General features: G+C 36.5%; 1 protein-coding gene across 1 annotated transcript in view; it reads left to right on the top strand.

The window, feature by feature from the left end:
• NPC1L1 (NPC1 like intracellular cholesterol transporter 1) overlaps positions 1-26,553 on the top strand; it is a 48,508-nt gene extending 21,955 nt beyond the window's left edge. The window contains 10 exon segments of the mRNA XM_051976443.1: positions 794-883; positions 4,012-4,202; positions 5,657-5,775; positions 12,006-12,120; positions 12,324-12,379; positions 14,880-15,030; positions 15,829-16,060; positions 17,501-17,614; positions 17,705-17,867; positions 23,292-26,553. Coding sequence (XP_051832403.1) covers positions 794-883; positions 4,012-4,202; positions 5,657-5,775; positions 12,006-12,120; positions 12,324-12,379; positions 14,880-15,030; positions 15,829-16,060; positions 17,501-17,614; positions 17,705-17,867; positions 23,292-23,515 — 1,455 coding nt within the window. The 3' untranslated portion in view covers positions 23,516-26,553.
• Positions 26,554-26,785: the final 232 nt, after the last annotated feature.

Raw genomic sequence — 26,785 nt, forward strand, 5'->3', positions numbered from 1 at the left:
GGGGTTGAGGGAAAGCTGGGTTCTGGGAGATGGGCACTGTGGTGATGATCCCTTGAGAGTGTTGTTCTGTACATTGGTATGGACAGTAAAAGCCATTGTCTTGGGGAGAATGGCCTCAGAGAGAGGTAATAGTTTCTTCCCATGTTGGCACCCTGTCACAAAGTTCCCTCCTTTTTTTTTTTTAAAAGCTTTTTATTTTCAAAACCCATGCATAATTTTTCTTTCTTTTTTTTTAAATTTAAATTTTATTTTATTTAATAATAACTTTGTATTGACAGAATCCATGCCAGGGTAATTTTTTACAACATTATCCCTTGCACTCGCTTATGTTTCGTTTTTTCCCCTCCCTCCCTCCACCCCCCCCCCAAGATAGCAAGCAGTCTTATATATGTTAAATATGTCACATGCATAATTTTTCAACACTAACCCTTGCAAAACCTTGTGTTCCAATTCCCCTCCCCCCTTCCTCCCACCACCTTCCCTAGATGGCAAATAGTCCAATATATGTTAAACATCACAAAGCCCTTTTTGTCCATGTTATTTCTCTGCTCAGAGAAGGTCACCACAGTCTCCATACCATCAAAGCTAGAGTGAATTTTCCCCCCTCCTTTGGGGAGATAGTTTTAAGCTACTAGAGAAAGTGTTTAAGTTCCCTGAGGAAAATCCTTCCCTGACTTCTAGGAAACCTTTTCCCATAATTCTGGATCTCATGTGCAAGGAACTCTGAAGAGCTTTTTTGTTGTCTCCAAAGAGAAAAGTTCTTGTCATTCTTAGTAACTGTTCTTCCATTTAGCTTGTACTATTCACGGCCCTGTTTGGTGTGAGCCTCTATTTCATGTGCCAGATCAACGTGGGGTTGGACCAGGAGCTCGCACTGCCTGAGGTGAGATAATCATCTTGCTTTGACTATATACCACTCCCCCATTCTATGTTCCCATTCATCAGCCTCTAGCCATTTGGTCTCCAAAGTGGAAGCACCGGTCCAAGCCCAAGAAATGGGTAAACAAACAATAGGAGGGTGGGATGATGGGTCAAATCATACTTTTCCTACAACAGCAATTGTAAGGCTTGTCTACAACACAACTCTTATTTTCTCTCACCTGGATTATTGCAATAACTTTTCAGTCAGTCTCTCTGGCTCCAATCTCTTCCCTCTCCATTCCATTCTCCACACAATTGTCAAAATATATTTCCTAAAGCACAAAGGACTGACCATGTTACTGCCTTATTGGATCCCTACTGACTTGTGTTTATTTCATTTTTAACTCATCCTTTTAAAATGCATATATATATATATGTGTTTTATATATATAATACATATATATACATATATAGTTATATATGGTTGTATAATGTATATGATTATTAGTGTAGCAGTCCTGTATATGACCTATAAACAAGTAGACAGAATATAAATAAATGCACACATTGTGGATACTGTGCTCATTTTTAAAAATTTTACTGACAGTACTATGCAATCAAAAAAGTTTGGAATGTTTTTCTAGACTATTTTCTCTTTGATACTTCCTCTGTTTCTAGAGAATGTCTTTAGTACAGGGGTTCATTACTTTTGTATCATGATTTTCTTTAGTGGTCTGATGAAGCTTATAGATTCCTTCTCAAAATAAGGCTTTTTAAAATATACATAAAATGCCTAGACTTACAAAGGAAATCGATTATATTGAAATCTAGTCATCAAATATTTTTTAAAAAACATAAGTTAACAGACTCCAGATTAAGAACCCCTGCTCTAGGAGATCAATCAACAAATGTTTTCTATGCTCCAGGTTTGTACAAGACATTGTGCTAGGGGTAGACAAAGGAATAAAAGGTATAGATCCCTGACTTCAAGATGCTTAAACCTAGGTGGGAAGAAAGCATAAATGAAAAATTAACAATGTTAAGTGATAATGACAAAGAATCATAGGAGTATTAGATACAGAGAACTGAAAGACTTGAACCAAGGTCCTCTGAATCTGTCACTATATATTGCAGCATATTTTGATGTTGAAATGTGATTAACTGTAAGCAATGATACTAATTTTTGTATGCAGCTTTTGAAAGTGAGGAAGTAAAGGGATATAATGGGAAATACACTGGATTTGGAGTTTGAAGACCTGGATTTTAATCCCAGCTTTTGCTATTTGTGGTCTTGTGCAAGATGCTTCACCTCTATGCCTTAGTTTCTTCATTTCTCAAATGAAATGGTTGGAGTAGACATTCTCCATGGTCACTTCTGGGTCTAAATCTAGGACATCAGTTTCATGATTTTTTAGCAACATCTTCTATGTGGTCATTGCCAAAAGAATGGAAAGGAGGAAGGAAATGTCACTGTAGTCTGAGAAGGTTTCATGGAAGATAAAAAGGAGACATTTTAAATTGGGGAATATAATGTTTGAAGGTCAGTCAATAGATTAGCTAGAGTAGGTTCAGATAAGAAGATTAATGGGAAATCAAACTGAAAAGGCAGGTAAGGTAGTTTAGAGCCTTGAATGCCAAGCTAAGGATTTTAAATTTTTATCCTGTCAGTAATAAGGGAGCTATTAAAGATTTTTGAGCAGGGGAGAAAAATGATGAAAACAGTATTTTAGGTATATTAATTTGGCAGCAATAAACTAAATAGGAAATACTGGAGGCAGAAGGGATCAGTTAGGAGTTGGATCTAAGGAGGTAGAAATGGGAATAGAAAGTAGGGAATGGATTCAAGACACATTGGGAAGGCAGAATAAGTAGGATTTAGGAACTGATAGTTTAAGACGAGAGAAAAAGAAATAAAAGATTATGCCAGGATTTTGAAATTGGCTTACTGCTATCATTAATGGAAATTGAGAAGTGAGGAGGAAGAGTAGAGTTTTGGGGAAAGACAAGTTCAGAATCTGACATGTTGAATTTGAGGTTACAGGAGATAGACATGTCCAGAAAGCAGTTTGAAATGCAGATCTAGACCTATAGGACAAAATCAAACATAGAGTAGAAACTGGGAGTAGTGAGGATAGATGAGATATTAGAGGAAAAGAGGTAAAGGAAATACAGGGAAGGAGTATAGAGAGAAAAAAAATAAAGGGCTAAAGACTGAACCTTTGGCCATTATCCAGAGTTGAGGACCAAAAAGGAGAAGACAGAACAGAAAAAGAGACAGAAAATGAAGGAGGGAAAATAGAGCATTGTGGAAGCCAAGAGAAGGAGAAGTCAGAGGTGTCCAAAGCTGCAGGAAAATCAAGGAATTTGTGGACTGAGAAAAAGCCACTAAATCTATTAAGACATCATTGGTAATCTTTGATTTAGTTTCAGTGGAATGGTAGAAATGGGGAATCCTAGATTCAAGAGAATTAAGGAAAAAAATTTTGGTGAAGAAGTAGAGGCAATAAATGTGGCCCACTAATTCTAGAAGTTCTAGAAATGATTATTAAAAAGGAGATTACAAAAAAGATAGATAGAAGTCAGATCTACTAAGATCAAGGAAAATTTTTATTTTTTCAATTTAAGGAAGATCTAATTAATTTCATTTCCACAAATGCCTTTTAAGTGATAATTACTATAAGGTGTTGGGGTTATAAGGACAAAAACAAAACAGCTTCCTTCAGGTTTACATTCCACTGGGGACCTGAGCATATTAAGGGAAGTAGCATGGTACAGTAGAAAAAGTAATAGATTTGCTGTTGGGAGGATAGGGGTTCTAATCCTGACTTTGCTACTTACTACCTATGTAACTTTGATCAACTCGATCTTTCTGCCCTTCAGAGTTCTACCTGTAAAAGGAAGGGGAAGGACTAATTTCATGATCCAGTGTTTGAAAGTAGAGTGGAAGGAAAGTGGAAAAGTGGATCCTAGTTGTAAATCTGAGTACGACTTTGTGATTTTGTGTGTATGTGCACATGCATGTATACATGTAAATGTATGCTTACTTAAATATCTGTATCAAAATGGGTACATTTTTGTATATGTATGCAATTTTGGTGATGGCATATGAGCTATAAAGGAATCATTAAGACAAATTTGCACCTTTCCCAGGATTCATATCTTCTGAATTACTTCTTGTTCCTGAACCGTTACTTGGAAGTTGGAGTGCCTGTTTACTTTGTGACCACTTCTGGCTATAACTTTTCGAGCTTGGATGGCATGAATGCTATCTGCTCTAGTTCTGGCTGCGATACTTTCTCCCTCACTCAGAAGATCCAGTATGCCACAGAGTTCCCTAAAGAGTGAGTATTCATAGCATAATCCCTTACTCCAGGCTTCCCTCCTCTTGATCCCAGTTCCTCTTCCTACTTGCTTCCTTTATTTCAGACTTCCTTGTCTGTATGTACTCTTGCCTGTTTAGACTTCATCTGGAATGTTGTGTTCAGTTCTAGGCGACATGGTTTAGGGAGGACACTGATAATTGGAGAATGTGCAAAAGAGGTCAAGTAGGATGATGAAAGGCCTTGAGTCCTTGCTGAATGAAAATTGAAAGAATTGGGAAGGATGTGTAGCCTGGAAAAGAGAAGTCTCCAGGAAAACATGATAGCTTTCTTCAAGTACTTGAAGAGATGTCTTGTAAAAAAGGGTTAAAACATTAATTAATCAACAATAAAAAAATCAATATTTATTAAGCATCTACTCTGCAAGAAGGTATAATACTCTACTCTTTTTACACCTAGAGGGCAGAATTTAGAGCAATTGGTGAAAATTTCAAAGGAGCAAATTTAGGTATGATGTCAGCAGAACAGTTAGAGTTGTCTCAGAGTAGAAAGGACTGCCTCAGGTAGAAATGACTCCTATGTTGGAGCAGAATCTCAATGATCATTTATCAAGTTTGATATAGGGGGAACATTTTTTTCAGGTATAGGTTGCCACCTAAATTCCTCCCACTTCAGAAATTCTGTGAGTTAGGTCTTCTTTATATCTCTACCTTCCTCTGTCCTAGGAGGAAGGGGCTGCCTCTGTGCTCTGATTGGAAGGGAGTTCAAAGGTCTCTTTGTTCTATCATACCTACCCACTCTCACTCCCTAGCTTTCATGATTCCTAGAATTCCTTTATGACTCACACATTTGGGTTAAAATGTAATAAATAGTCCTGTTAAACTTTAAATTTTACTATAGAAGTATAACATAGCAAACCATTTTAAGTTATTAATTCCTTTGCCCAGAATAATTTGTCAGACACTAAGCAATGTCTTGAAGTAATTGGAGATCTGTATTGATTGAAGGGATAGGTCCAGAACGTAATTTGTAGAAAGTCATCATAATGTGTGTCATCATAAATGGAAAGGGAGGGGGAGAGAGCATGAAGATTTTAAATATTTGGAGGGTATAGGATGCCAAAAGGGAGAAATGGAGAAAGAGTGAAGAGAAACTTTACCTAGTTTACAAGCAAAAGTATGTTGAAACCAACTCCAACTCCAACTGATTCCTGAGAGCCCACTGTTAAATTTTTATTGTGGGCATTTATACCTTGGAAATTGGCCACTGCTAAAATTAGGGCTTTATTTATTCTTTTGTTAATTGTCTAAACTTAAAGAAAGTGATGGAGAAAGTGTGTTAATAATGGAGATTGAATTTGAGTATATCGTTTGTACATTTTTTCCTCTGGAGAGAAGGCCTCTAAATATTTACTAGCATATCTAGCATTTCACTGTTGTCTCATTCTTTTCTGCCTTGTCTCATTTGCTCTTAAGGTCCTATCTGGCTATCCCAGCTTCCTCCTGGGTGGATGACTTCATTGACTGGCTATCACCTTTGTCTGATTGCTGTCGTCTTTACAATAATGGAACTTTTTGTCCTTCTACTACTACAGGTGAGTCTTTCTGTTTTGGGGAGTTCCAGGAGATAGTGTTTATCTCCTCCAAGGGATTAGATTCATTCAACAAACATTTATTAAATACCAACTCTATGACAGGCACTGTGCTGGACTATGGGAATAAAAAGATAAAACCCTCAAAGATATTACACTGTATATAATTCTAGGGAAATAACATGTACATATGTATAAAAAATTAATTACAAAACACAAAGTAGATTCAGAGTAATTTAGCCTGGAATTTACATTTGAGAGCATCTGGAGAAGGTTTCCTTGAGAAGTGTTACTTGGATTGAGCTTTTATTTTCCCTTTAAATTCATTATTTATTTGTTAGAATTAAATTTTTTTTTCATTTCAAATTCTCTCACCTATTAAAAAGGAAAGCAATATGATACTCATTATATATGTGAAATTGTGAAAAACATTTCCATTACCCATATTGCAAAAAAAAAAAAAAAACAAGAAAAATAAAATGAAATTGCACTCAGAATTTATCATTTCTCTAGAGCTGATAGCATTTTTTTCATCATAGATACTTTGGAATTATCTTGGATTATTGTATTGATCAGAGTAACTAAGTATTTTACAGTTGATCATAATTGCAATATTGCTCTTACTATGTACAGTGTTGTTCTAGTTCTGCCCACTTCATTTGCATCACCTCAAATGGATCTTTGCCATGTTATTCTGAAACTATCTTATTTTTAATTTCTTATGGCATAAAAGTACTCCATCATAATCATATACTACGACTTGTTCAGCCATTTTCCAATTGTGGGCATCCCAGTATTTCTAATTCTTTGTCATCTCAAAAAGAATGCTATAAATATTTTGTACATGAAGGTCCTTTTTCCTTTTCTTTGACTTTTTTAGGATACAGACCAAATGGTGGCATTGCTAGATCAAATTTTTATAACCCTTTGGTCATAGTTCCAAATTGTTTTTCAGAATGATTGAATTAGTTCACGACTCTACCAACAATGCATTAGTGTCTGCACTAATTTTTCCACATCTCCTCCAGCATTTGTCACTTTCCTTTTCTGTTCATGTTAGCTAATCTGATAGGTGTGAAAAGGTATCTCAGGATTTTTAAAACTTGTACTTCTCTAATCAATAGTGACAGAGCCTTTTTTCACTTTCAATTGATTTCTTTTAAAAACTGCCTGTACATCTCCTCTATTTATCAATTATGTAATGACTCATATTTTTATAAGTCTGGCTCAGTTCTTTATATATTTGAGAAAGAAGGCCTTTGCCAGAGAAAGTCATGATAAAATTTCCCTCAGTTTCCTGCTTTCCTTCTAATTTTGTTTGTATACATTGATTTTGTTTGTATAAAATCTTTTAAATTTCATGTAATCAAAATTATCCCATCATACTTTCCAAGTTCATCTCTTGTTTTGTTTTTCCTTATCCATAGATTTGACAGACATATTTTTTCATGTTTCCCTAATTTATTGTTGATATCACCCTTTATGTCTAAAACATGAAAAAGGAAAAAACAAACAAAAAGGTGAAAATTCTATGCTTTGATACACATTCAGTCTCTAGATCTCTCTCTGAATGTAATTGGAATTTTCCATCCTAAGTCTATTGGAATTGTCTTTGTGTACAAGAGTCAAGTCCATCACAGTTGGTCATCACATAATCTTGCTGTTACTGTGTACAATGTTCTCTTGGTTCTGCTCACTTCACTCAGCATTAGTTCATGTAGGTCTTTCCAAGCTTTTCTGAAATCATCTGTTTGCAGTTATTTTAAATGGAATTTCTCTTTCTATCTCTTTCTACTGGATTTCGTTGGTAGTATATAGAAATGTTGGTTCTTTATGTGTTTGAAGTTAGCTAGGATTTCTATTTGGACAAAATAAAAAGCATATATATTATAGCCATAGGAAATAATCTGTTTAGAAGCATTAAGCGTCAAGATGGAATGCTGAATATGAAGAACACAAAGTAGTTTAGCTGGATTTAAATAGAGTATGTAAAGGCAAGTTATATGAATAAAGCATGGAAAAAGAGGTTGAAGTCATATGATGAAAGTCTTTAAAAAACAAACAGAGTTTGTTATTTTATCCTCAAGGAAAGAGGGAGCCACAGAACTTCTTGAGTAAAGGAATGATTTAGTCAGATCCATGCTTTAGGAATATCAACTTGGTAGTTTTGTGAAGATGGAGTAGAAAAAAGGAGATTTGAGGCAGGAAGACAAATTAATAGGTTATTGCATTAGTTCAAAGGGGTGATAGTGAATTAGGTTGGTAGATATATGAATAGAGGATAACAAGAAAGAATCAACAAGACCTGGAAATTGATTTGATGGGTTGGTGTGCCAAAGAGGGAAGAGTTGAGAAGGACTTTGAGGGTATGATACTGAATACTTGGAAGGATTGTGGTATCTTCAATAGGAATAAGGAAGTTAGGGTAAGGGGAGATTTTTTGGAAAGGTGGGTACAAGATAATGATTTGATAATGATCAAGTTGAATATGAGATGCCTAAGGGACATCCAGTTGGGGATTTTCTATAGCAACTGATAATGTAGACTTGAAGTTAAGGAGACAGATTAGACTGGCTATAGAGATCTGGGGTGTATCTGCATAGAGGTAATAGTTGAACACAGGGAAGCTGATGACCTTACAGAGCAAGAGAGAGGAGAACCCATGCCAGAAACCTGGGGTACATTTGTACCTAAGGGGTGGGATATGGATGATAGTCCAGTAATGAGACTGAGGAATGGTGAGATGGGTAGGAGGAAGACTATGAAACAGCAGTGTTATAAAAAGCTGGAGACTGTCCAGAAAAGAATAGTCAGGATGGTGAAGGGCCTTGCCATTAAGACATACGAAAATTGGTTGAAGGATTTGGACATATTTAGCCTGGTGAAAAGAAGATGCAAGGAAGGAGAAGGGAACATGCTAGCTCTGTTTTTATATTTGAAGGGTTGCTATATTGCTCCAGAAGGCAGAACCAGGAGTGAGGGCCTGAAACTTGTAAAGAGATTAATTTAATCTTGATGTTAGGAAATTCTTAGCAATTAGAGCCACCTAAAAGGGGAATGGGCTGTTCCAGTGGGCAGAGGTAGCTTCCCTATCCTTTATGATCTTTAAACAGAATCTAGAAGACTGCTTGCAAATTTTGTTATAGTGGGGCTTCTTTTTGTTTCTGGTTTAGACCAGATGAATGATAAAGTTCCTTTAAAAAAATTAATTAATTTAATATTTTCTCCAGTTGCATTTAAAACAATTTTTACATTTGTTTTTTAAAATGTTTGAGTTCCAGATTCTCTTCCTTATCCCTACTCCCAGTCCCCATTAAGAAGGCACAAGAAATCATGTTGTGAAAGAAAACAGATCTCCCATCCTAATAAAAAAAATTCTCAAGAAAAATAAAGAGAGAGTGAGCACATTTCAATCCCAGAACATTGCTATTACTTTGTATACAGTACATTTCACTTGCTTGAGTTCATGGAGGACTTTCCAAGTTTTTTTCTGAGACATCTTGCTCATCATTTCCCATAGGACAATAATATTCCATGAGAATCACATACTGAAATTTATTCTGCCATTCCCCAATTGATGGGCATCCCCTCAATTTCCATTTTTTTTGCCACAAGAAGAGAGCTGCTACAATTATTTTTGTATATATAAGTCCTTTTCTTTCTTCTTTTTTTAAAATATCTTTTGGTATTCATGCCTAGTAGTGATATTGTTAGATCAAAAGATATGCATGAATTTATAGCCCTTGGCATAGATCTTATCTTTTGATTATTTATCAAATGGGGCATGACTCTTATCTTTTTTTATAAATTTGACTCAATTCCCTCTATGTTTGGGAAATAAGGCTTTATCAGAGAAACTTGCTTCAGAATTCTTTTTTACAATTACTAGTGCTAACTGTATTTCTCTCCATTCATTCTACTCTTTTTCTCTTTTCATTCTGTCCCTCCTAAAAACTGGTTTGCTACTGACCATCCTCTTTCCCAATGTGCCCTCTCTTTTATCATTCTCCCCCATTCTTATTCCCTTCCTATTTGACTACAGGGTAAAATAGATTTCTGTATCCATATTGAGTGTGTACATTATTTCCTCTATAAGCCAGTTCTAATGAGAGTAAGATTTACTCTCTCCTCTCTGTCTTCTCCTCCTTTGTAATAGCTTTTTCTTACCTCTTTTTTATGGCAGATAATTTATACTATTGTACTTCTCTCTTTCCCTTTCTCCCAGTATATTCCTCTCTCACCCATTAATTCAATAATTTTTTAGATATTCCTTCATATCCAACTAACACCTTGCCTGATATATACTTCTTCAAATTACCATAATAATGAAAAATTCTGAGTTACAAGTATCATCTTCCCATGTAGGAATGTAAACAGATAAATGTCATGAAGTTCCTTATGATGTCACTTGCCTGATTGTTTCCTTATGCTTCTTCTGAGTCCTGTATTTGAAAATCAAATTTTTCATTCAGCTCTGCTCTTTTCATCATGAATGTGTGAAAACTCTCTATTTCACTGAACCTTTTTCTCTGAAGGATTACATTCAGTTTTGCTGGATAAGTGATTCTTGGTTGTAATCCTAGCTCCATCATTCTTTGGATTATCATATTATAAGATCTCCATTCCTTTAATGTAGATGCTGCTAAATCTTGTGTTATCCTGACTGTAACTCCACTATATGTGAATTGTTTCTTTCTGGATGCTTACAATATTTTCTCCTTGACCTAGGAGTTCTAGAATTTGGCTATAATATTCTTGGGAGTTTTTATTTTGGGATCACTTTCAGGAGGTGATCAGTGGATTCTTTCAATTTCTATTTTATCCTCTGATTCTAGAATATCAGGACAATTTTCATTGATAATTTTTTGGAAGATGATGTGTAAGCTTTTTTTTTTTTTTTTTTTTGATCATGACTTTCAGGTAGACCAATAATTTTTAAATTATCTTACTTGGACCTATTTTCCAGGTCATCAGTTTTTCCAACGAGATATTTTACATTTTTTTACATTTCCCCATTTTTTAGTTTTGCTTTCTTGTATCTTAATACATGATTATTATTACATATTATTATTATACACATATTAATACATAAATATTATTATTAAATAAAATAAGTCATTAAATTCCATTTGCTCAATTCTAATTTTTAAGGAATTATTTTCCTAAGTGAACTTTTGTACCTCCTTTCCCAATTGGCCAGTTTTGCTTTTTAAGGCATTCTCCTCTTTAGCTTTTTGTATTTCCTTTTGCACCACTCTCAATTCTTTTCCTATTTTTTCTTCTCTCTCTGTTATTTGATCTTCAAAATCCCTTTTGAGCTCTTCCATGGCCTGAGCCCAATTCTTATTTTTCTTAAAGGCTTTGGAGATAGGAGTTATTTTCTTCTGAATGTGTTTTGATCTTCCTTGTCATTAATAACTGTCAATGGTCAGAAACTTTCTGGTTTCTGTTCACTTTCCTAGCCTGTTACTCTGCTTTTAACTCTGTTAAAGTAGGGCTCTGTTTCCAGGGTGGAGGGTGCACTGTGCCTGGGGGGTTTTGTGCAGCTGTTTTCAGAGCTCCTTCTAGGGAACTGAACACAAGTACTCTTTTCTGCCCTGGAGCTATTAATAGTGATCCTGCCCTACTCTAGCTGTAAGATCTAATGTGCTAAGGCCATAGTCCTGCTTTACTGGTTCTGAGGGAAGGGCTGAGCTGTCATGGTTTGAGCTGCATTCTGTGCTGGGCTCCCACCTTAGTTCCACACATCTTTTCTGCTGACCTTCCAACTCATCTTTTGGGGTTGAGAGGTCTAGAAACTTCCAGCCCTGACACCGATTTGGAGATCCCTAGACCTGTGCCTGCTTTGCTGGAGTGGGGCTAGGGCTATGACTGGCCACGGCTGGTTGGTCTGCACTGGGACTGTACTTAGTCTCCCACCCTAATGTCACAGACCTTTTCTGCTGATTTTCTGAGTTGCCTTTGGATGGAAAATGTTCTGCTCTGTCTTTTTGGGTGTTTTGATGTTCTAAAATTTGTTTATAGTCATTATTTAAAGAGATTTGGGGGAGAGGTGGGGCGAGTTCCTGCCTTACTCTGCCATCCTGGCTTTGCCACTAAAGACTTTAACTAGTTTTCAACTAACACTTTGTGATTCTGATTCTATGAGAAATGAGCATGGCGATTTAACAATTTCTGATGCAGCAAAGAAGTCAGGAAGGATAAGGATTTAGAAAAGTCCTATCTCTTCACAGGTCTCCTTACCTGCTTAAGGAAGTGCGTAAGCAAGACCAGGCCCACAGAGGAACAGTTCCACAAGTACCTGCCTTGGTTTTTGGAGGACAGAGCCAATATCAAGTGCCCCAAAGGGTATGGCCTGGGGCAGGAGGGGGGGGGGTCTGGGAATCTAAATGGGGAGAAGGTATAAACTGGCCTGGTAAACTGGGGGTGAGGTTAGCTGACAGGGGAAAGAAGGGGCACTGATTAGTATTCAAGGTTAATCTATCAACAGGGATAGTGGGGAGGAGGATTAGTTCCTTTAGGCAACACTCTTGGTAATGTTCTCTCTGCAGGGGCCTGGGAGCTTATGACAGTTCGGTGAACATTAGTGCAGATGGCAAGATCCTAGGTAAGAATTTTGGAGAATCTCTGAAAAGAATAAAGCTGCTATAACTGAGAACTGGTCCTCATGCTGACTGGAAATCATAGGGCCTGCAGGAACTTTAAGTCTCAAAAAAAAAAACTATAGTTACCCCTTTCACATCATGGGAGTTAGTGACCTGTGATCTGGAAAATCCATGTAAATATTTTGGGCCTTCCTTCCTACCAGAGACAAAGTCTGAATCATTATGGTTTTAAAAGATAAAATATGTTGATATGCAATTGTGTCTATGTGTAAAATTATTTTTGAATTTCTGAATTTTTTCTGTGTTGTCTGTTGGCCTTTGTGTCATCTGAAGCTTCTGCAAAATGCCCCCAAATTTCCCATTTAATTTTTTATTCTGACTCACAATATATCAAAACCATGATGGGGTAAGTTGGATGTGGAAGGGGTAATTGTTGTGTGAGAAACAGAACCCCCCTTCTCACCTTTTGTTTCTTATATATTTGTATCATAGATCTTAAACTGGAAGGAACCTTGGAGGTCACCTAGTGTAATTCTGTCATTTTACTGATAAGGACCTTGAACCCCAAATAAGTTGATGGCTTTCCTAGAGTCATATGTCCTCTTAAGTGGCAGAGCTGTATTGTGGCTCCAAGTTCTAAGCTCTGTTGTACCACATCACCATATCTCCTTTCTTCCTTCTTCTGGCTCTTAGAAGAGCTATTTGCAATTTTTCACTGCCCTTCCTTTCTCATATTGATTCTGTTCGTCAGGCCTGCTGTTTCAACCTTCACAATTCCTTCATGATCTGCCTTTTCTTCTATCTTCCCACAATTTCCTTATCAAATGCTACTTGGACTCCTAGTATAGAAGCATAACTATTGTGTTAAGAGTTGGTGGGGATTTGAGAGTCCATCTCCACCCATTTTTATAGCTCAGAAATTGGAGGCATAAAATGTGAAGTGGTCTTTCTTGATTTAGTTGCAAGGTGCTGGATTGGGAGTTAAAAGACCCAAGTTCAAATCCAAGATCTTTCCCATACTACTTGTGTGACTGTTAGAGATTAGATTCCTTATCTGCAAAATGAAATGGAATGGATCTTTAAGGTCCCTTCTAGCTCTAAATCTATGCAGTTGTGGGTATCAACCATCAACAACCATTTACTAAGCACCTATTATGTACTAGGCACTGTGCTAAGTGATGAGGATTTAAAAAAAAAAAAGATGAAAGATCCCCTGCTTTCAAGGAGTTTACAGATGGCATGCTGAACTCAGTCAGGAACACCTGAGATTAATTGTTCCTCAGACACTTCAGTCAATCAATTAATCAATCAATGTTTATTTAGTGCCTACTATGTACCAGGCACTGTGTTAAATATTGAGATATGAAAAGAGGCAAAAGTCCTTGCCCTCAAGGAACTTACAATCTAATACCAGTACTAGATGAATTACCCTGAATGTCACTGAACCTCTCTCCCAGCTATATTTTTTTCATCTATATAATAGGGAGAATAATAACATGGTTGTTATAAGGATCAAATCATATAATGTATATAAAGAGTTTTATAAATCTTTATAAATAATTTTTTTTTTGTTTTTTGATCTTTCTCTCTAAGCAGTTCTTAGAGTTTATTTCCTTACCAGCTTCCTACTAAAAAAGATAAGTCACTTCGTGATACTTTTTGGGAGGCTAATTTCTGATGTCATGTATGATATTTTGTGAAATTTCCCATTTCCTCTTTCCTTTCCCACTTTTTTAGGTTGACTCTTTGCTTATGCTTCCTCTGATAATCCTTTTATTCTTCATTTTGCCTGTCTACTGCTCTTGGAATGATCTTCCTCTCAAGTGTTAAACAATTTATTTTCGCCTATTCAGAAAACTTCCATCAAAGTTCTTTCCTCTAGAAAGTTGTCACCTGTCCTCCTATCTTTATTGCCAGAAACTAATGACATTTTAAATACTTACCTGGAGAATAACAGACTTGTGGAATGTTAAAACTGGAAGGATCTTTGAGGTCATCTGGGAAAACTTCATTTTATTAATGAGGAAAATGATCTCCAGAGAGAAATGAAGGGATCTACTCAAGGTCACACCTACAAGCAAAGCTGAGACTAGAACCTAGGACTCTTGACTTCTGTTTAATTTTATTTCCATTACATTAACTTTCTGGGTGATCATTTAAGTCATCATTTTAGAGTTAATGGATTGGTGGAGTCAGAGGACCTAAGTTGAATCCTCTCTCTGCCATTTGCCATCAATATACTAAATTCCTTAGGCTCTTTCTTAGTTCCTCATCTGTCAAATGAAGGGGTTGGACTTTATGATCTCTAAGGTCTTTTCTGGTTATAAACCTATGATCCTATGAATATAGACTCCTAGAGGGAGGGTAGTTACTATTTCCTCACTATTTTGAATAGCATTTAGTCTATTTTGAATGCTTAATAAATACTGATCTGTGAAATACTGATGTCTTTCTTTGATTCTGCTCATCCCTTGCCCTTGGATCTCATTGGCTTCTGTCCAGCTACCCGGTTTATGGCTTACCATACACCCCTCAAGAATTCTCAAGATTACACAGGAGCCCTTCGGGCCGCCCGGGAGTTGGCAGTCAATATCACAGCTGACCTGCGGACTGTTCCAGGGACTGATCCTAATTTTGAGGTCTTCCCCTACACGTGAGAACCAGGGCGTGGGCAGTGGGAGTTCAGGGAATATTAACAGGAAAGAAACCATTTAATAAGTAGTGTTGGCTGATCTACCATATAGTCCAATGGAGAAAAAAGGTGGAGAAGTAGGGCAGGGACTGGGGTAGAAAAACTGTAGTATAGAGAGTTGGATTTAAGAGTCAGATCTGAGATAGAAACGTGTCTGTGAGTCAGAGCAAATCATTTATTTGCTTTTAGTTTGTTTCCTCATCTGGAAAATGGGAATAATAGTCATTCTTACCTCATAGAGTTCTTGGAAAGATCAAATGACATAATATAGGTAAAGTGCTATATTATGTTGTTGTTTAGTTGTTTTACAATCATATCAAACTCTTCATGACCCCATTTAGGTCTTTTCTTGGCAAAGACACTAGAGTGGTTTGCCATTTCCTCTTCCAGTTTATTTTACAAATGAGGAAACTGAAGCAGAGTTAAGCGACTTGCCCAGGTCTAGCTAGTAAGAGTCTGAGGCCAGATTTGAACTCAGTATCTTTCTGACTCCAGATACTGTACCTGCTAACTGCCCTTAAAATGTTTTATCAGCCTTTAAAAAGTACTATATAAATGGTAGATGTTGTAGAATACAGAGAATTGAGGGAAATAGGGGAACATAGAGGTCTTCAAGGTGTTGGAAGGAAAAGTCTTGGCACTAAGGTGGTAATGGAAAGCTATTCTTTCTGGCTTTTCCATTTTCATGGCCCTGGGGAGAAGACAGAGTTTTGAAAGCTCAACACTAGCCTCAACTGACATTTCTTCCCTGTGTGGCAGAATCACCTATGTATTCTATGAACAGTATCTAACCATCGTTCCAGAGGGACTATTCATTCTGAGTCTCTGTCTCATACCTACATTTGCTGTCTGCTGCCTCCTGCTTGGGATGGATCTCCGCTCCGGCTTCCTCAATCTCTTCTCCATCATCATGATCCTTGTGGATACTGTAGGCTTCATGGCCTTATGGGGCATCAGCTACAATGCTGTGGCCCTCATCAATTTGGTTACGGTAATTCTCTGAATTGGGTATTGTTGGAGGTGGGGAACCAAGGGAATTGAGCTTTTTGGCTTTCTTCAGCTCTCTCATGGTTTCTTTGTTCCTTTTAAGATATGACTTTGCTTTTTGATGTCTTCTTGCGATTTTCTTCCTTTTTTTTTAGGTAATAATATAGTTTTATTATATTGATACAGCTCAAACATGAACAATTAATAAATCTCAAATTATTGAGATCTGTCTATTTTTGGAAAGAGAATTTTGTAGTTTATTTATATAGGTCCTATATGTCTCAGTAGTCTGTCTACTCAGTAGTCAGACTACTGAGGCATAGTCTATTACAATAGTCAAGGAAGATATTAATGAGACTAGATGGACATCAGTGGGGTTGAGAGTAAATAGAAGATCTTCCTTTAGTAGCTCTTTTCCTATCTCCCTTATATTGTTCAGAGATTGCTTCATCTTTAGATGAAGTTCTTTGGTCCTTTAGAAATGTTATTGGTCATTGGTTCAGATTGGTAATGGCTATTTCCAAACTCAACTTGAAGGTATATTGTGTTATAGTCATTGTGAAAGTTCTTTAGTTCTTGAAAAGGCTTATCTCTTTTATTCTTCTGGCTGGAGGGCAAATAGAAGATCTTGAGAAATTATCTTCCCATAGGACCTCAATTTTCCCATCATGTGGAAGTTCCTATGAGCACATGCCATCATTTTTTTTAGTACATTTTAATTGATATTTTTAAAAAAATATAATCATTTCCCTATAACTCTCCCTCTGTCTGTTCTCCCTGCTGCCATGCTCCAACAAGTGAACTTTCCCTTTAGACAAATAAGTGTAGTTAAGTAAAATAAACACATTGCCTTTTTTTTCACTTGTAATCCATCACCTCTTTGTCAAGAGGAAGGAAATATATTTCACTGTCAATTCTTTGGAATCAAGATGGTCACGTACTGGGTCATAGGATCACACATTTAGAGCTAGAAGGAACCTTGTTTTTCAACGTAGTTCATCACTTCTTTGCCAAGAGGAAGGAAGTATATTTCACTGTCAGTCTTCTGGAATCAATATGGGTCATGCATAGGATCACAGATTTAGAACTAAAAGGAACCTAAGAGACCATTGAGTTCCCCATTTTAGTGTGGGGAAACTAAGACACAGAGAATTTGCCCAGGTCACACAGCTAGTAACTGTCTGAGGCAGGATTTGAATCCAAGACTTTTTGACACAGAATTCTGATATCTTTCAATGTTGCTTTCCTTAAAATTATTGCAGTCATCCTCTTGGTCTTGCCAACTTTATTCTGTACCAATTCAGACAAGTTTTTCAAGTGTCTGAACTCTTTTTACAGCGCAATAATATATTCCAGTTTGTTTGGCCTTCCCCAGATTACTAGATGTTTACTTGGTTTCCGGTTTTTTCCTTTCTCTCTAACTGCTCTTTCTTGTCCACTCTAGGCTGTGGGTATCTCAGTGGAGTTTGTTTCCCACATCACCCGCTCCTTTGCCATCAGTACCCAGCCCACTCGGCTGGAGAGGGCCAAAGAGGCCACGGTCATCATGGGCAGTGCGGTAAGTGAAGCCTGGCTCCGTGGGCACCTGTTAGCCCTGTCGGGCTGTTCTCTCCCCAGTCCTGACTGGAGCGTCTTGGGATCTTTGTAGGTCTTTGCTGGAGTGGCCATGACCAATCTTCCTGGCATCATCATTCTGGCCTTTGCTAAGGCCCAACTGATCCAGATCTTCTTCTTTCGCCTCAACCTCCTCATCACCATCTTCGGCATGCTGCATGGCCTCATCTTTCTGCCTGTGATCCTCAGCTATTTTGGTAAGGCCCAGAAACTTTCTTAAAAGAAAGGTCTCTGCATCTTGTCTTTATAAAGCTTCAAACTGTGTGCCCCAGAGAGAGAGAGTGCACACAGAGGTGCTCCCACGGAGGGTGGCTCACCACAGGGGCTGCTTACACGGCCTCCAACAGATTCTTTCTTTGATTCTTCTGAAGGAAGTAGGAGGGATAGGATAGATAGAAAGAGATATGGTTTAGGAGATGGAAAGTTTCTAGAGGAAAAGTGATGTATTCTTATAAGAAGAACCCTCCTAGACTGGGCTATGCTTATAACATTTTCAAGACCCAGTTAATTTTATTTTATTTTATTTTTTTTTAAATTTTATTTTATTTAATAATAACTTTGTATTGACAGAATCCATGCCAGGATAATTTGCGACATTATCCCTTGCAATCACTTATGTTTCGTTTTTTCCCCTCCCTCCCTCCTCCCCCCCCCCGCCAGGATGGCAAGCAGTCCTATATATGTTAAATATGTTGCAGTATATCCTAGATACAATACATATTTGCAGAACCGAACAGTTCTCTTGTTGCACAGGGAGAATTGGATTCAGAAGGTAAAAATAACTCGGGAAGAAAATCAAAAATGTAAATAGTTCACATTCATTTCCCAGTATTCCTTCTTTGGGTGTAGCTGTTTCTGTCCATCATTTCTCCAATGAAACTCAGTTAAGTCTCTTTGTCAGAGAAATCCACTTCCATCAGAATACATCCTCATACAATATCGTTGTCGAAGTGTATAATGATCTCCTGGTTCTGCTCATCTCACTTAGCATCAGTCCATGTAGGTCTCTCCAAGCCTCTCTGTATTCATCCTGCTGGTCATTCCTTACAGAGCAATAATATTCCATAACATTCATATACCACAATTTACCCAGCCATTCTCCAATTGATGGGCATCCATTCATTTTCCAGTTTCTAGCCACTACAAACAGGGCTGCTACAAACATTTTGGCACATACAGGTCCCCTTCCCTTTTTTAGTATTTCTTTGGGGTATAAGCCCAATAGAAACACTGCTGGATCAAAGGATATGCACAGTTTGATAACTTTTTGGGCATAATTCCAGATCGCTCTCCAGAATGGCTGGATTCGTTCACAACTCCACCAACAATGCATCAGTGTCCCCGTTTTCCCGCATCCCCTCCAACATTCATCATTATTTTTTCCTGTCATCTTAGCCAATCTGACAGGTGTGTAGTGATATCTCAGAGTTGTCTTAATTTGCATTTCTCTGATCAATAGTGATTTGGAACACTCTTTCATGTGAGTGGTAATAGTTTCAATTTCTTCATCTGAAAATTGTCTGTTCATATCCTTTGACCATTTATCAATTGGAGAATGGCTTGATTTTTTATAAATTTGAGTCAGTTCTCTATATATTTTGGAAATGAGGCCTTTATCAGAACCTTTCATTGTAAAGATGTTTTCCCAGTTTGTTACTTCCCTACTAATCTTGTTTGCATTCGTTCTGTTTGTACAAAGGCTTTTTAATTTGATATAATCAAAATTTTCTATTTTGTGATTGATAATGGTCTCTAGTTCATCTTTGGTCACAAATTTCTTTCTCCTCCACAAGTCTGAGAGATAAACTATCCTATGTTCCTCTAATTTATTTATAATCTCGTTCTTTATGCCTAGGTCATGGACCCATTTTGATCTTATCTTGGCATACAGTGCTAAGTGTGGGTCCTTGCCTAATTTCTGCCATACTAATTTCCAGTTATCCCAGCAGTTTTTATCAAATAATGAAATCTTATCCCAAAATTTAGAATCTTTGGGTTTGTCAAACACTAGATTGCTATAGTTGACTATTCTGTCTTGTGAACCTAACCTTTTCCACTGATCAACTAATCTATTTCTAAGCCAATACCAGATGGTTTTGGTGACTGCTGCTTTATAATATAATTTTAGATCAGGTACAGCTAGACCACCTTCATTTGATTTTTTTTTCATTAATTCCCTTGAGATTCTCGACTTTTTATTGTTCCATATGAATTTTGTTGTTATTTTTTCTAAATCATTAAAATATTTTCTTGGAAGTCTGATTGGTATAGCACTAAATAAATAGATTAGTTTAGGGAGTATTGTCATCTTTATTATATTTGCTCGGCCTATCCAAGAGCACTTAATATTTTTCCAATTATTTAAGTCTGACTTTATTTGTGTAAAAACTTTTTTGTAATTTTGCTCATATAATTCCTGACTTTCCTTTGGTAGGTAGATTCCCAAATATTTTATGCTATCAACAGTTATTTTGAATGGAATTTCTCTTTGTATCTCTTGCTCTTGGATTTTGTTGGTCCCAGTTAATTTTAAAAACCACTCCTCACCCTTCATGGAGGTATTGTGGGGGAAATACTTTGCAACCCTTCTTTTGATTTCTTTTGATGACGGTGGCAGTGGTGATCATTTCCATTAGTATATGATAGAGAGCTGGCCTGGTTTCAAGTCCTTCCTCTCATATGTAACAGTCAGATGATCTAGGCAAGTCCTTTAACTTCTCCCTAGTCCATACTATTCTCAATGGTCCCAAGTTACAAGTGGTATTGTTCTGAATTGGTGGAAGGAGCTCTTAATCTATTTAATCTAATTTATTAGATTAAGCTATTTAATCTATTTGTGAACGTTCCATAAAAGTCATAGATTTGATCAACATTTACATTTGCCTTAGGGGTATGAGGCAGAAGCTCATATAAGTATATGTTATGTGTGTGTATATGTATTTGCATAAACATATATGAGAATATATGTTTGTATATGTATTCAAATCTATATGTATATATAACAACTAGGTCACAATTAGTGTGAATAATAATTCCTCTTAAAAGGAGTCACATTATTTGACTCTGTACTGCATATTTCCATTGAGCTGAAACCAGTTGGCATATATTATATAATTATAACATTGAATAGTGTGCATTTGAATATATGTGGCCCCTTCAGAGGATTCATTATTTGCATTAAGACTTAGTCATATATATATATATATATATATATATATATATATATATTTGTGTATATATGTAATGTATGTGTGTGTAGTGTGTATATAAAGGGGGAATATACATCATGCAAATCTGATCAAATTGAAAAATTACTCAATGATCCTAATAAGGTTAGAGGGTAAAGAGTTATTTTCAGTGCTTGATTAAATTAAAAAACTTTCCCAAATATATGTAAAGCTCCCAAAGTACCAAATTCTTTAGGCACATAATAATACTGATAATAGCATTTATATAGTACTTTAAAGTTTGCAAAGAGTTTTATATATATTATGTCACTTGATCTTCATAACAACCCTACAAGATAGGAGCTATTTTTATCTCCTTTTTATAGATGAGGAAACTGAACCTCAGAGAGGTCAAAAGACTTGCCCATGATCACATAACTAGTAATTAATTGTCTGAAATGGGGCAGGTAAGTTGTTCAGTGCTTGGGTCTATTTGCATGGGCACAAATTTAGAATATCATTTTGAACTGTGCAGATCACATTTTTTTTTTAAATTTTTTATTTAATAATTACTTTATATTGACACTCGTTTCTGTTCCGATTTTTTTTTCCCCCTCCCTCCCTCCACCCCCTCCCCTAGATGGCAAGCAGTCCTATATATGTTGGATATGTTGCAGTATATCCTAGATACAATATATGTTTGCAGAACCGAACAGTTCTCTTGTTGCTTAGGGAGAATTGGATTCAGAAGGTATAAATAACCCGGGAAGAAAAACAAAAATGCAGATAGTTTACATTCGTGTCCCAGTGTTCTTTCTTTGGGTGTAGCTGCTTTTGTCCGTCATTTATCAATTGAAACTCAGGTCTCTTTGTCAAAGAAATCCACTTCCATCAAAATATGTCCTCATACAACATCGTTGTCGAAGTGTATAATGCAGATCACATTTTAAAAAGCTATAATGCAGTGTGAATAAAAAAATTGTACATAGTTGATTTTTTCATATTAGTCAAAGAAAACTTATAGCATGTATAAATTGGCAAAATTTTAACTTTTTTTCTATGGCTTACAGAAATGTACATTTACTTTCACTGTATTCATACATTCCTTCTATGTTGTACTATGATAAAATATTTGGGGCAAGTTTTAAATCTAAAAAGAAAAAAAGCTCTAATCAAGCCAGCATTTCACAATAGAATTTATCACAACAACAATAATAACATAATTGTAAGTTTATACTATATGAGCTTGGAAGAATGATCAATAAGTTTATGCTTTTGTTTAAACTTAGATTAGCATCTCTAATAATTTGTTAGGTTATCTTTATAATAATTAATACCAATAAGTATTGGTTGAGTTTGGGCCATTTCTATCACATCACTTTTTTGTTTTGTTTTGTTTTGGCTAAACACTTCCATAAGAAGCATTGTGTGAGGATCAGGATGAGTTTAAAGTGTTTAAAAGAGTTTAATCGTGTAAAGTTAAAGTTCTTTGTATTTGTGTTGATATTGTTCTATTTAGGTATAAGTTTCAAGTTAATTAGTCTTGACAATATAAAAGTGAAAAGAACCATAAATCATCTTCACTAACAATTACCCATTTGCCACTGGGAAAGGATATTTTGGTACAAATCACTTTTTTTTTTTTTTTTTTTTTTTTTGTGAGTTAATTGGGATTAAGTAACTTGCCCAGAGTCACATTAGCTAGGAAGTGTTAAGTGTCTAAGGCCAAATTTGAACTTAAGTCCTCCTGACTTCAGGGCTGGTGCTCTATCCACTATACCAACTAGCTGCCTCTTACACATCACATTAAACAAAACATAGGATATGATAGTATCAGATTTTGCATTAAAGTTTCTAGTTTAAGTATTTTAAATGAGGCTTTTGAAATTTTTAAATAGTTTCTATAGTTTTATGTACTTTTGAAATAAAATAATTCAAGAAAGCAAAAAAAAAAAAGAAATACATTTTATTGACATATTTTGTTTTTGGATGACCAACATTTAGCTTGCTTACATCATTTTGTTGTTTCCTAGTTCTGCTTATTTCACTTTGTATTAGTTTACATAAATCTTTTTTTTATTGGCTCCTCCAATTAGATATGTAAGCTTCTTGAGCTAGAATTATTTTACTTTTCTTTTCTTTGTTTTTTTTTTTTAATGGTAAAAATACTATACTACCTCCTCCCTCCCCCCTTAATAGTATCTTATTTTTTCCAATTCCATGTAAAGAGAGTTTTCAACTTTCATTTTTGTTATCATACTTTTCTATATGTATCTTTATCACTTAATACTGAACTTGGCCCGCAATAAGCCCTGAATAAATGCTTTTTTCATTCATACATTCATTCCCATAGCTCTCTGGATTTCTATTCATTTCTTATAACACAGTGATATTCTTATAGTAATATTCTATTATATCTACAATTTGATTATTTCTTCTCATTATCTTTTTTAGGGCCAAATGTCAAACCAATCCTGGTCCTGGCACAGCAGCAAACAGAAGAGAATACTATGGCAAACAAGGCGAACAAGTCAAAAGCTGCCATGGCAGCTTCTTGCTCAAAGTCTCCTCCTTCGTTCTCTTCTAACTTGAACTCTTATATCAACCCTAATTTTAAGAATGATGTGACCAGATTTCCCAGTGGTACCAAAGAACTTGAGCCAACAACACCTCTTTGATGGTGATGAGAGCTCTCCTGTCTGTGACTCAATCATTCAGAACTGAAAAATCTTATTGAGTTATAGAAGCACAGAATCTCAGTTGCAAAGACTTCAGGGTCCCGCAAGTCTAAGCAGTACTTAGGCAGGAATTCAGCCTACAACCTCAATAAGTGGTCATCCAATCTATGCTTGCTGAATACCAACAAGAGAAAACCTGCTACCTCAGAAAGCATACCTTTGCACTTTTCCATCACACTAATTCTTGGGAAGTTTTATTTATTCCTTGCCAATAGCTGCTTTGCTGCATCTTTCACTCACTTCTCCTAGTTTTTCAATTTTGCACCAACCAGGACACAATTTTAATCTCACTTCCACATCACAGCCCTTCAAATACTGGGAGACAGCTATTATATCACATCACAATGGTTTCCTCAGTCCCTTCTACTGATCTCACACAGAATGGTCCCCAGGCCCCTTACACCTTTACTTATTCTTCTCAAGACACACACCAAGGCTTGTCAATGTCCTTCCTAAAAAGGTGATGCTCAGAACTGGACTTAATAACCCCAGATAAATTGTGGACTGAATACTGTTTAACCACCTTCCTTTCTTCAACATTCCTAAGGCAGCCAATATCAACTTTTCGTTTTTGTTTTCTTGCTGTCACAGGATTGACTCACACTGAGCTTGTAGTCCACCAAAATCCGCTGAACTTTTTTGGAGGAATTATTACCTAAGAATGTCTCTCCCCCATCCTGTATTTGCATAGTTGGTTTTTTGAACCTACATGTATAGCATTTTCGAAGACACAGTCTCAGTCTGATCCTAGGAAAAGTTCCAGGTCCCTTGAGAGGGCATGTCTTTAGCAGCATCTTCCTAAGAGGCTGGTAATGGGTCAAACTTCCCTGTGTGTAACTTATCCTATGGTCATGGGGCTATATTTGGGCAATTTCTCCTGCCCATGTTTTCAAATATTCTTATTGGGTATATTTTGCAGTGTAGGACATACTCCCTGTCATTTGGATAAGAAGATTAAGCATGGATATTATCAAGTCCAACCCCTTCTTTTTACAGGTCAGGAAACTGTGGCTCAGAGAAGTTAGGGACTTTCCCAAGGTCACATTGCTGGTAAGAAAGCTTAGATTCAACCCAAGTCCTGTGATGGGTGCTTTCTCCAGCATAGTGACATTCTATCTCTGGAATTGTCTTCTTTTTAATACTGCTTCAATTATTCTCATTCTATCAGGGAGAAAGGCTCTGATAAGCGTAAGTAGCCTAACTAAGAAGCAGAGCTTCTAGGGAGAAGGTAGGATTGAAGCGGAAGTGATTCATTCCCATATCTCTCTGGATTTCTATTCATTTCTTAAAGTAACATCCAGGATTAGAGAATAGGAAGTAGGTTTACAGGGTATAGATCAAGTCTTGCAAAGAATTGTTTAATGAATCCTCAACCTGGACATTTTAACTTGGTTACCAAATCAAAGAAACATAAAACTGAAGCATCTCATGTGTTGAAAGAGAGTTTAGAGGTTAGAGATAAAACCTAATCAGAAAGAGAAATCTTTTCTACTATATACCCAATAAGTTGTCAACCTATCTCTCTTTGCCTGAAAAATTCAGTGAGGGGGGCGGTAAGCTCCCCCTTTTCCAGGCAGCTCATTACCCTTTGGGATACTCTAATTATTGTATCAAGACTAATTTTCTTCTTTATAACTTCTACATTTGCCCCGGTTGTTCTGACTGGGGCCAAACAGAATAAGCTCTCATTCCTCTCCCATGTGACAGCCCAGCTTATACTTGTCATTCTCCCTTTCCACCCCTCTGATACTCCTCCCTTCCATCCTGTTTGGATCTAAGATTAGAGCTGAGTCTAATACGTCTTCAGTTCATCTTAATATAGCAGGTGCTGATGGCCTCATTCACCTGGTGGCCCTCTTCTAGACACTTTTCAGTTTATTTATATCTATAAAATTGTGGTCCCCTCCAGAATTTTTCCTTGAGGGCAAAAACTGTTTCATGTTTGTATCTCCAGAATTCAGGGTAATATCCTGCACAAAGGAGACACTCATTAAAAGTTTGCCAAATTCAGCTATATTTTACATTTTAAAAAATTTGTTAGAAAATGAAAATTATGTAAATAGAAATGGATCACTATACTGTGTGTACCATCAATGCTTAATGAATGTCTGAAATACAGAATGGTCTTCATTGTAGTCCAATAGAATGTAAGCTCCGTAAGGGGAAGGAGTGCTTGTTTTTAGCTTTGTATCTCTCCTGTCTAGCAACATATCATGGGACTGTCAGTGGTTCAAAATCAAATAGAAATGGGGGCCACTTAATAATTCATAAGGATTCATGGGAGTTGCATTTTGACTTAGGGCCATCTCCACTTGTCCTGCTCTAAATTTGGCCACTGGACCCAGATGGCTCCAGAGGAGAGAATGAGGCAAGTGACCTTGCTCCCTGAGGTCATGGGCTTCTTCCAGAACAAAGGACAAATAACATTGACACCCAGCCTATCTACTGTGCCACCTACTTGTCCATAAATAATTATAACACAAAGAAGAATGTGTTAAATATGAAAAAGAGAGAGATGGCCAAACTGGCAGGGAGAGTTCTGAGCAAGCTCAAGTCGAAGAACCTGCCTTGGAAAGTGGCTATCTAGTCCAACATATCTATATCTATATATAAAGAATCTGCAATCTAACACACATCAGACTAGGAAAACTCACCCACTCTTGAGGCCATTGTGTCAGCTTTTGGAAGTTTTTCCTGATGTCAAGTCTGAATTGGCCACTGCATGTTCTATTCTTGGTTCTTCCCCTAAAGTCAAACAGAACAAGTCATTTGTGTTTGGGACTGTGACAGGGAATGGGTCAAGGGATGAAAGCCTGGGAATAAACAGAAATTATCCCATAAACCGGTAAGATTTTTGGCCATGACCCTGGTCCAAAATGTTAAAGCTAAAGTCAACATGAAAAGGCTTCCTAGGAATGATATTGAGAACTGTCCCTTTCCCTTAATAGATGCTAAATAAATATGTTGAGTTAATAGTTTTTGGTAGTTTTGTCCTTCATAAATGTTTTTAGCAGTTTCCAGCAATGTCATTTATTTATTTATTTATTTTTTATAGCCAAAGAAACTTTATTCATGGCTTTGCATGCAGTCCTTTTTTTTTTTTTTTTAAAATAACTTTTTATTGATAGAACGCATGCCAGGGTAATTTTTTACAGTATTATCCCTTGCATTCATTTCTGTTCTGATTTTTCCCCTCCCTCCCTCCACCCC

Source organism: Antechinus flavipes, chromosome 2 (genome assembly GCF_016432865.1).
Source record: "Antechinus flavipes isolate AdamAnt ecotype Samford, QLD, Australia chromosome 2, AdamAnt_v2, whole genome shotgun sequence".
Lineage (NCBI taxonomy): Eukaryota > Metazoa > Chordata > Mammalia > Dasyuromorphia > Dasyuridae > Antechinus > Antechinus flavipes.